Source organism: Gavialis gangeticus, unplaced genomic scaffold, assembly GCF_001723915.1.
Source record: "Gavialis gangeticus isolate Ggan-Ray unplaced genomic scaffold, GavGan_comp1, whole genome shotgun sequence".
NCBI classification, from domain to species: domain Eukaryota; kingdom Metazoa; phylum Chordata; order Crocodylia; family Gavialidae; genus Gavialis; species Gavialis gangeticus.
This window is the reverse complement of record NW_017728993.1, coordinates 58,853,721-58,865,033: the sequence shown is the minus strand read 5'-3', so window position 1 is coordinate 58,865,033 and position 11,313 is coordinate 58,853,721. Positions and strand designations below refer to the sequence as shown.

Here is an 11,313-nt window from a genome sequence, read left to right as displayed (position 1 = left end):
AAAAAAAAAAAAAAAAAAAAAAATTGGAATTTTTTTTCTGACTGAAGGGGGATGTTTATCTCCTTAAAATCTTGCATTGAACTGTCATGTCATTAGAGGGTGGAACATTTGGGGCCAGATCCTATACTATCGCCGTAGTCTTAGACACCTAAAGTGATCATGGTCCACCCCACTCAAGTGCTCAAATAAATATTAATGCAAAAGGTGGATGAGTCCTCATCCTCTTCCTTGCAGTTTTCTGAGACCTAGCCTTAAGGCTAAGACTATAGCATGTTACAAAAAATAGACCTGTTAACAGTATTCTGGGGGCTCGAGCCAGGTGAAATAAAATTGCATTTCAGCACCTAAGGCCACTTAATGAGGCAAAAAGGATTTTTTTTAATGTTTTTTTCCACATTAATTGAAATCTCTTTCCTCTTGCAGAGCGCAAGATTTGTAACAGCTACTCCTACGGAGTGCGAGCAGTTGTCCAGTGTATCCCTGCTTGGTTGCGATTCATCCAGTGCCTGCGCCGTTATCGTGACACCAAACGGGCCTTTCCTCATCTGGTTAATGCTGGCAAATATTCTACCACATTCTTCATGGTGACGTTTGCAGCCCTCTACAGCACTCACAAAGGTACTGGATTTGGTTATTTCTCAAAGCTGTGGAACATCCGTATTGCCTTGTCTGCCTGTGTTCCTCAGTCTTGTTTCTCCCTTTTGGGATTTTTTAGGTTCTGACTTTTGAGGGAGACATAACTATGACTGGTACAAGTCGCTTCCTTACTTGAGGATAAAGTAAAGTGTGACAGATAGATATAAAAGATATAACAATGCAGTAGACCTGACTGGTGTGGGTTGAGCTACTGTAAGTCATTGTTAAAATCTTTTAACTTTAAATTCCAATTCTAGCATTAAGTTAGTTTTGCATTGGCTTTGGAAACTTAGTGAAATGGGACTCTTTTAGCATTCATTCATGGTGAACTGCCATCTGTCATTTTTTCCATTAGTTTTCCTCTAATAAAATGTTAATAAAAGAAATTACCTAATGAAGGGCAGTAGGATTTACCTTCCTCTCCCCATAGTGGGAGTTAAGAATTCTGGCTTTCTATTAAAATAAATATGAAACCTGTATTTTGGGGAGGAGGAGCACGTATGCAGTTTTTAATAGACAACCTTTTACTGCACTCTGCCTCCTGAGATAATTATTTCAAGGTTTTCATTACAAATTGCTGGCATACTCATATGATAATAATGGGGTTTACAGTGCCAATGGAGAATTTTTAAGGTGAGAGCTCCTTTTAATGAGCCCTTCTTTTAAAAAAGATCCAAAACTCCTAATTGCCTGTACATTTTTGGCTGTGAATGGAGACTGATTTTTTTGAATGACTCTGTCTAGGAAATGGACTGAGTTCCTGGAGTACGTAACAGATACTGGTCCCTTGGAACTGGAGGGGTACTATGCTGGAGAAAACTAAACAGAGTTGGCCTATGATTTGTGAAGTGGGAAAATATGTACAGTACTAAGAAAAAGCTCTCTCTGGGCTTCATGTGTATTTTTAGCTGTTTCTTTCTCAAGCTGAGAAAGCGTTTCCAACCCATTTAACTGCAGATTGAGCTCCCTGATTCCTCTAGTTCTGTATCTCCGTGGAAACGGCAATTACTTGATTGTGTGCTTATTGTGAAGGAAAAAGCTTTTACTTTCTGCACTTCAGGCAGTCATCTTGCCTTTCATTGTTCTTTTTCCCCTAAGTCCTATGTCAGTCAAACGCATTATTCTTTCCACTGAAATACATACTTTTTGTATCTGCAGAAATTAGCAACTGCGCACATTTGTTAGCCAGTCACTCATTTTGCATAGGGTCAGAGGCAGGGGTAATGGTTGAAAAATCAGAACAATTATACAGAGATTACTTCAAACTATTAAGTTATTTTCTTTCAGGTAGATTCTAGGATTATTAGAAAACCTTGCTGATGACCTGAAAAAAGATTCTAGCCTGAAATAGGTAGAGGTTTGAAAGTCATATGAACAAAATGCAAGCCCTGAGAAATATAGATAGCATAGTGTTAGTATAAACTATCTGAAGGCTTAAAGTCTAATAATATTCATAGGTGTGTTCTCTATCTGAGTGTACATGCATAACTTTGCTTAGAAAGGTTCAGTAGCAAACTTTTATCGGTGTCCCATGTTTTGTCCCCTTGCTCTCCTCACTGTTGTATCCAAAATATTGCCTCCCATTTGAGGATTATTTTCTCACATATAACCCGCACTAATGTATAACCCACGGAAAATTGTATTTTTGGAAAATGGTCTGTGTATAGACCGCACCCATGTATTCCCTGCACCTGATAGTGTCAGTGGCGGGGGCAATTTTAAGCCTATTAAGCCTGAGAGGTGCTGGCCCCGGCTGCGGGTGCTCGCTGCCTGCGTGCGAGAACCGGGCTCTCACCACCTGCCTGCAGCTGCCCCCCCCAAGACATGGCCGCAAGTGCAGCCTCCCCGTTGGAGCTCAGGCACCGGGCGGCCCCCGCTGGGCCCTACTGCGCAGCTGTGGAGGAGCACAGTTGGGTATGGGGCTCCCGCATGTGGCGGGAGGGAGGCAACGCGGGCTCTGCTGGGCACAGCCACCGGAGCCGGAGCTGGAGCTGGAGCCAGCTAAAAGTGGTGCTAATTGCTGCAGGGGAGGGGAGGGATGAGGAGCTGCAAGCAGGGAGGGGAGGCCGCCCCACTCACCGCCGCCAGCCACTCTCAAGCCAATCCTGCTGGGGCTCGCCGCTGCCATGACATCAGCCCGCAGCTGGGGACAGGCGGGCAGAGTGCGGGCAGCAGCAGGGCCAGGGGCTCGCGCTCACAGGCGGGGTCTGCTCTGCGCCTCGGCCCCGGTCTCAGGGCTCGCCCCAACAAGTCCTTTGCCCAGGTCCTCCGCCCAGGCCCGCAGGCACGGCCCACGCGCCCGCCTCGGCAAGGCGGGTTTTTCGCACCTAAATGTAATTTTCATTAAAGACTGTTCTAAAGATTCTGCATAGCGCGCACCCTTGTATAGCCCGCACCCATCTGTCATGTTTGTAAAAACTTGCATAGCACACGGAGTATATGCGAGAAAATACAGTACCTGCTTAACTGCTTTTTTTCCCCTTTACAACTCTTCCCATGTTGGAATTAAAGCCCAGTTAAAATCCCAGCTCTTAAATCAAGCAACTTCAGGCATAACATCCTGGCTTTAATGCTCAAGTGAACTTGCCACATCTTCATTCAGGAATTTTTTTTGTCTCCGTAGGGGTGTTCTGAAAAAGGCAATTGGTCAGGTGCAAGAGAAAAATTACCAGAATGCTCCTATTTAATATGAATTTGACCGTCTCCTAGTCTGTTTAAATTTTGCTCCTGTGCCAGTGTTGCTTACTGAGGTTTTCATTGCTAACATGCGTAATTTGTGCTTTTCAAATCTCATGTTGAGTAGGTTGAGGGAAGGTGTTCACAAGCCGTGGGGACAGGGCTTGTTCAGGCTGCTGAGAGTCTTGTGACTTCTTAGTGGTCACAGCTCGTCTCTGGATCCAGTGTGCAATGAGGAGTCAATACTGTTGCTACTAGTATTCTTTTTGCCAGAGCCCGCCAAAGGATTGACATGGCCTCTTGTCCAATTTGGTATCAAGTGAACTTTAATAGTAATCCCTAAGCTTTATTACAGGCTTCCTCCCTATAATACTACCTGGTAAGCGGTTCCTTAGGCATTACAACAGCGACCTTTGGTGGTACCAGCATCAGATCTTCTGCTGGGTGTGTGGGATGCTAGTTTCTGGAACCCGTGTTGTTCAAACAAGAATTCCAAGGTTGCTCTCCAGGGTGGCAACACAAAACTCACGTGTTCCTTTGTTTGTCCATCACTTCTGTAACTTTTCTCATCCCAAATTGTCCCATCCCTTGGCTCTGTGCCAAGCATTCCTTATATGGTGCACCAATCCCCTGGCACTGTGCCAGCCACATTCCTTATAGGGAACTGTTATTCCTTGTTCAACTAGTGCCCAGTCACAGCACTCACATCTCCCAGTGCCACAGAAGGCGCTGTGTTCAATTTTGTTGCTTGGTTCTGGGAAGGCCTGGATTATGGCTAAAAGCCTTAGCATAACTAAGTTTGCCAGCTACAAATATCACATAGCTGTTGGGCTCATTCAGAATTGCTTGGAAGCCAAGTGGCCATCACAAAATCTTTTAAAATCAATAAATGAAAATTTTCTACTCTAACATGTGAAATAATTTATTAAAAATGACAGAACGAAACCCTAAACATGCACCCTGGAAACCTTGCACCATCTCAGTAGTTCTGTGGTATATGCTGTACCTGTCAAGACTGCAGACTTGTGGATATGCTTAGATTTTCAGTTCCTATCGGATGGAAGTTAGTTGGCTTATTTTTGTACTATCTGACTTGACATCACTTGAAAGCTAGTTGCACTTCATTCCCAGACTTGTTTTTTGTCTGGGTGGGTATGGTGCATGAGAACGCTCACCCAGAATAATCGAAAGCTGGGTGGATTGACTTGAATCAAATGACTATACTTTCTTACATATGATGTGCCCCCAAATAAAACATGCATCTTGTTTTTTGGAAGGCAGAATGTATTTTTTTTTCCCAGCATCATGCCAAACTGTGAGACAAAGTCCTTTTGGGACCATAGTGTCCGGGGGGTATGACCCTAAGAAGTTCCTGGTACTAGCTGCCTCACCCAGGCTGTCTCCTGGGATGGCAGACTTCTTGGACATTCTGTTTCCAGGAGGACTTATTCTGTTGCACAAGGTTAGGCCCCAGACCCTTCCAAGTGCAGTAGCAAGATGGTTAGTTTTTTACTGTAAATGGTCCCTTATATAAGTTCTTGGAAATAAAGTGTTGTTTCCACATCACAAACATCCTCAAGATACTACCAACAGTTCACTTGCTGCTTCGGGCACAAACTACGCTGTTCAGCCAATAGCTGTGGCTGTGAGATGGTTAACACAAGATTCTGTCCCTTCATTTTGCTGAACAAATACAATCAGCATCTATCTTGGCAGCTGCATGGGATGCACAATGTCTCCTAGGGGTGCCTATTTTGCAGCAAAGAAAACGGTTTTCCCACTTAACACACCCCAGTTTTGATTTTTGGGGAAAAGGTGCATGTTATATGTGAGAAAATACAGTAATTTAAATCACCAATTGGAAAGCTGTGAGTTAAGTAATTGATTTTAAACAACTTTTCCATTTGTGTATCTCACTTTCTAAAGAGAAGTGTACGTAGATTTAAAGTTAAATAGACCTTTGATACTAGTTATGGTACAACATTTGGCTACCTAGGAGTGGTGAGACTATGTAGAGGGACAGGCTGGGAATTACTAGGTAAATCAGTATTTTTTTTATAAGTTGAAGAGAGCAAGTTTTCATGGTAGATCATGTCACAAATATTCATCATTTGAGAAGTGAGCAACTTGGAAATTAATCAGAGAAGGGTTGTAAGCTATGAGTCTGTTGTTGACCCTCAGGAGGCACAAGATATTTTCTGCAGTTGAAGGCTGTATTCCAATGCCTGTGGTAACTCCTAGGCTGTGGAAGGAAATCGCATGTAAACTGGTATAAGTGATTGGAAAACAATTCAAATCTGTAACACAGCAGAAGCTCAGTGCACATAAACTGCTTTCAAAATAGCCAAAACTGGTTTAAGATAAGCCTGGATGAATGTAGTATCAAACTTGATTCATTTAGGTTAAATTGGTTTATCAAACTTCTGTCCCAGATCCCCTCCAGATACAAGTTAACTCAGTCCCTCAGCATCCCAAGATGCTTTGCATCTCTGCTGCAAACCCCAGCCTTGCAGCATGTGTGGGCTAGTCTTGTCCCAAGATACCTACTCCAGCTGAGCAGGGAGGCATGTTCTAGCACCCCTGGCTTCTGGCTTGGACCACTGCAGGCTTGTGGCTGCATTTCCAGACTCAAAAGTGAATGTCTGTTCACTTACTTATCAGTTCAGTCTACACAGCTTAGACTAACCTGTAAAGACTGAATCGATTCAGCCTCAGGTTTTTTGACTGTCTGTACTTAGCGCTAGACTCTTGCATCCAGCATCAAATCTTAAAATAGAGTGCATGACCTCTTGTGCCCTGTCTGAAAAGTTTGGCCTCCTGAGCTAGATGTATCTATATAAATTAAATTTCTTATTTCGGAGGCAAGATCTGGAGGCCAGATCATTATAGTCTACAAGAGAAGAAAACAGATGGAAACAATGGTCTGAAAGCTTTTGAAGTTGGAACAGGCAATGATGCATAAACCATAAAGTGAAGATGATGATGACAAAAAGTTATAAAAAAATAAAAAATCAAATTAATCTTCCACAGTGAAGCGCAAATTCAAATAGTTCTCCTTCATTGTTCATACAGAAAATTATGCAGCCTGTAACTTAGTTCTTGATACACTCACAGATTCAATATACATTATGACCATAAACTGCATCCAACTGGAGGGCTTGGTGGCAACATGGTGGAGCTACTCATGGTGGGGTAGCTCCTATGAAATACCATGGTGTGGCAAGCTCCAGAGTTAGGCAAGTATAGGGCACCTCAAAACCCTAGTCCCCACTGCCTTGTGGATACTCCTGGGTTGGAGAAAGACTAAGAGACATCACCATGACAGAAACACATCCTCTCTGAGGCATTAGGCAACTAGCATCAGCTCTAATATAGTTGTTCATCCAGTGTAAGTACAATGTGCAGGTTGTATTGTATGTTATTTGCACATGCCCCTGTTTTTTTTTGTAGTCATGTTAGCTGTGATCACCAGTTTGTACTAATTCTAGCTGTACCCTATAGATCGTCCAGATCAGGTTAAAAGTGAAATTACTAGAGGTGCACTGAGACATCAGTGTGATATTGGATTGGTACCGATATAAAGAAAATTTGTTGTATTGGATATTGGCCCAATGGGGGCTGATAATTTGGCCAATAAATGCCCGTGCTGCACACAGCCCCAGCACAGCACGAAGCAGAGCTGGCAGCATGGAGAACTGCCTCCAGCTGGAAAACCAGAAGGGGAGAGGGAAGGGAAGAGGCATGGTGGGACAGATCAATGCCCCTGTGGTGAGGGAGGGGGTAGGGGCAGGTGCTGCCCGGGTGGGGGTGTGGGACGGAGGTGCAGCTTGTGGGACAGAGGCGGTTCGCACCACTGCTTGCACCCCTGGAGGGCAGGGAAGGGTGTACCCCCTGGATCTGGGCTGGGGATGGGCTGGAGCCAGTGCTGCATGGGGCTTATCTCTGCAGGGGCTGGGCTCAGAGCAGGCACCAGCAGCGCTGGGAGGGCCTGCAGCCACCCCAGATTTCACCACCGCTCCTCTCCCAGCCCTGCATCGCCAGGCACAACCTGGCTCCATGTCCCGCCTCCACCCATGCGCTGGGAAGAGCCGAGGTTGCTCCAGGTGCCAGACGGCAGCTGTGGCATTGCAAGCGGAGCTGCAGCGAAATTTGGGGTGGCTGTAGACCCCTTCCAGCACCCACTCCAAGCCCATCCCCACCGAGAAGAGCCCCGTGCAGCTCCGGAAGAGCTTCAGTGTGGGCAATGGTGGTGCTGGGAGGGGGCTTCAGCCACACCAAATTTCACTGCAGCTCTGCTCCCAGTGCTGCTGCTGCCGCCAGCCACCCAGCACAGCCTTGGCTCTTCCCAGCGCATGGGTGGAGGCAGGACATGGAGCCTGGCTGTGCCTGGTGGCGTGGGGCTGGGAGCAGAGCGGCGGTGAAATTTGGGGTGGCTGCAGCCCCTCCCAGTGCTGCTGGTGCCTGCTCCAAGCCCAGCACCGGCTCCAGCCTTCCTGCCCGCCCCATGCAGATCTGAGGGTCAGATACTCCCCCTTCTCCCACCCTCCCAGGGTGCCAGCAGTGGCAGGAGCTACCCCGCCATGAGCTGTGCCTCTGTCCCACACCCCCACCCTGCCTGGGCAGCCCCTGTCCCCTGCCTCCCTCGCCACAGGGGCATTGATCTGCCCCCCCACATCCCTTCCCTCCCCCCTTCCCCTTCCACCACACTGGACTTACTAGCTGGAGACAGCTGTATATCGGATATCAGATTGGTATTGGCTGATATGCCTCCTTAAATATTGGGTATCAGCCCCCAAAATCTCTGTCGGTGCATCCCTAGAAATTACATCTGAGTTAAGGGTGCTGGAGAAGTCCTACGACTCAAATTAACTGCGGTGGACAAAAAGCTTTGAAGGAGAGCCTCCCAGGATCAGCAAACACTAAGAATCTGTGGGAAGAATTCTCAGTACTTTTGTACTTTGTGAAGGAATGAAGATGGCAAGGAAGCCTCATTGTGTAAATATGGTCTCACTGAGTATGTTTACACAGTCAAATATATGTGTGAGTGCAGCATGGTTGGGCATCCTCATATTAGCTTTAAGCTACCTAGCAACTGACATATGTATGCCAGATGCCTGATGGGCTGTATTTGGGCTTGGTAGCCTCCACTGATGTTTGTGCCATCATGCCTGCACTACTAATGATCAGGGCCAGGTAGCTTAAAGCTAGCATACATATGCCTACCCATGCTAGTCATACCTTCACATTGTTGTATTGATATTACCTTTACATAGCCAGGGATTGCTGTATTTAATTCTTACCAAAACTAAGGTATCTTGCAGGTTCCTGCAGCCTGTGGGAATGATTAAGGGCTGGTCTTCATCAGAAACTTTTGCTAGTATAATGAGGTTTATTAGGGAGGAATGTGATTGATTTTTTTTGCAGCATTTTTATTCTGGTAAGTCCTAGTATACATGTATAAGTTATACTAGCAAAAAAGTACTTTGGCTGGTATAACTGCTTCCATCTGGACAACTGATATAAGCTATGCCAACCAGGTTTTTTGCTGGTATAAACTGCACCTGTGCTGGCAAACCTTTTCTTTTTCTTTCTCTCATTCAGTTATAGGTTAGTCTGACTTGTGAAATATGGTGCTGTATTTAACCTGATGTGATCATTTATTTTTGTAGCACAAAAAAAATAAATTAGCAGCTTTACTGAAAAGTATATTCTGCTTTCTTGCTACATGTTAAAAGTGAGTACTAGTTGCTGTTTAGTGTTGGCATGATTTTTTTAAATAAAGAAATACCACCTGCCTGCCTTTAATGTTAGTCTCTTCTCTTGTTTAGCTTGATACTGTTTTGTTCCTGCATTGTCACATACTGAAAAACACCTACCTGCTGTTTTGTTCACAGTTCTGTTAAGTGGACCTAATTTGTAGTATCTTCTCAGAAAACACAGATCTAGTCTGAGTTTGAATAAATAAGTTCCTTGAGTCGCATTATTGTCATTTACCCACTGCTCTGCCTGTTTTCTTATTTTATACTATTTGCTGCTGTAATACGTATGTTTCTACATTAACCTTGATTTTTCATCAATGTCATAAGTAGTAGCAGTTGCCCCAGATTAAAATTAGCAGTATGAAGTTTTACCTTTTTACCAAAGTAAAAGATGTAGTGATTTAAACTGCATTTTTGTTGCTTTATTTGAATACCTTTGCCCAACAGAGTTATTGTGGCCTAGGTTTTATTCAGCTATTAATTAACCTCTGCTGAGCTCTTCCAGAACTAATCCACATGGTTTGAAAACTTGAGTCATCACTCCTTCTTTCATACCGCTCCCAATGCCTTTTCCAGTTGATCAAATAATAAGAATGCTGAAAGGGTTGCTGTCAGCAGCTTGGAAAATATGGTGGGGATTCCCTGGTCTATTTTAAGCCATTATAACTTCCACCCACTTCTTTAATTAAGCAGTCTAAGTAACAGGCAGTAATTAAAAATTATAGAAGATAAGTAGACAGCTGCATCATAAGAGAGGTACTGCTTCTGTCCAAGATTTTACTGTTTCTTAAGTGATTTTCTCCCTCTGAAGCTCTGCTTTGTTTCTGAAAATGTGAACTAGTTTAAAAACGTGGCTCACATGACCTCATCAAAAGCACAGCAAAAACGAACAAGTAATCTTTAGAGTGACTGGATTTTTCAAGTACAGAATTTGGCCACTTGTTACCATGGAGAGGAGCTTATAGCAGGGTTTGGACCAAAGAGTAGAAGCACAAAATATGGGCGTGCTAGTTTTTCAGTCTCCTCCATCATTCTGATTCAGACAGTGCTACTTTTCCATGCTAACCTCCTTTCACTTCTATTTGAAAAGACCCGTAGCCCAGCTATCTTTGCTGAGTTATGATGAATTTAGGAGTATAGCTACTCCTTAGAGTTACGTGATATAGTTGTGCCTCGGATGGGTTTGGTGTGAGCTCTCCGTGGTTTGTTGCCAGTTTCTACATTGTTGAATACACCAGGCTGATAGGTTATGGAGTATCCCAGATTGCATCCTGCAGTTTGTAGCATATTAGCTAGCCCTGTTCAGTTAATAAACTGATACACGGGACTAGTAATTGTACTCGGATACACCAGTGTCTGACCTCTTCCCCCATGGCATGGATGCTGAGAGTTGCATAGAAGACAACTGCTAGAGAAATTAGGACAATCCCACAGTAACTAGGGATAACTTGACTAGAAGATTATTCTTTCAGCAGAAAGAATGGAAAGAGTTGGTAGGACAAGGTGAACTAAGATCCAGTTGTCCAGAGGCTATTAGTAAGACGATAGTCAAAATTGCAAGAAATATGTTGTAAGGGAACTCTTTGTATGGAAAAAAATTTTTAATAGAAAACTGAAGTCAGTACTTGTCAGATCCTGTTTTCAAACTGCTATCTTGATCCGGTTTCCCAACTTCTCATCTGAATCTTTCCTCCAGTTAGAATTTGATTAACTGGATTGTTAAGTATCACTGGTTGATCCACAAGTAAGTGACCTATTGGTGAAATTCAAACTTATTTTAAAATGTATTGGTTTCTTTCTTCATATTTTTCATCTGGTTCCCAGTTGCATAATGTGCTAGCAACTCTAGAAAAGGAGCAAGTGGGAGGTGATGATTTGGAGCCAAAATGTGCAGTGTCTGTCACAGTAATTGTGAGCAGGGATGAATTTGTCTGAAACCCTGTCCTCCCATGCCCAGGAGGGCTTCAGTAATGAGTTGTGTTCATTAGCCAGTCTTTCTAATCCTTTCAGTCAGTGCAGTAGCAGCGTCATTAGTGAAGAATCTGAGGCATTGCCATGGGCAGACATTTTCATCATGGCCTTTGACCTTGTTCCAGCTTTGGCAATTCTGCCATTGCAGGACTGTCAGCTAGCTAGCTTGGCTTCTGAAAATTAAATTGCTAGGTCATCTAATTGCATAGGTACCCTTTCTGATGCCATGCTAGAGGGACTTAAGAGTAGAACGGGGGGGGGGGGGGGGGGG

General features: G+C 44.2%; 1 protein-coding gene across 1 annotated transcript in view; it reads left to right on the top strand.

Moving 5' to 3' along the window:
- XPR1 (xenotropic and polytropic retrovirus receptor 1) overlaps positions 1 to 11,313 on the top strand; it is a 211,179-nt gene that overhangs the window by 178,200 nt on the left and 21,666 nt on the right. Inside the window, exon 10 of the mRNA XM_019501780.1 lies at positions 424 to 618. Within this exon, the coding sequence (XP_019357325.1) occupies positions 424 to 618 (195 nt within the window). The remainder of the gene's footprint in view (positions 1 to 423; positions 619 to 11,313) is intronic.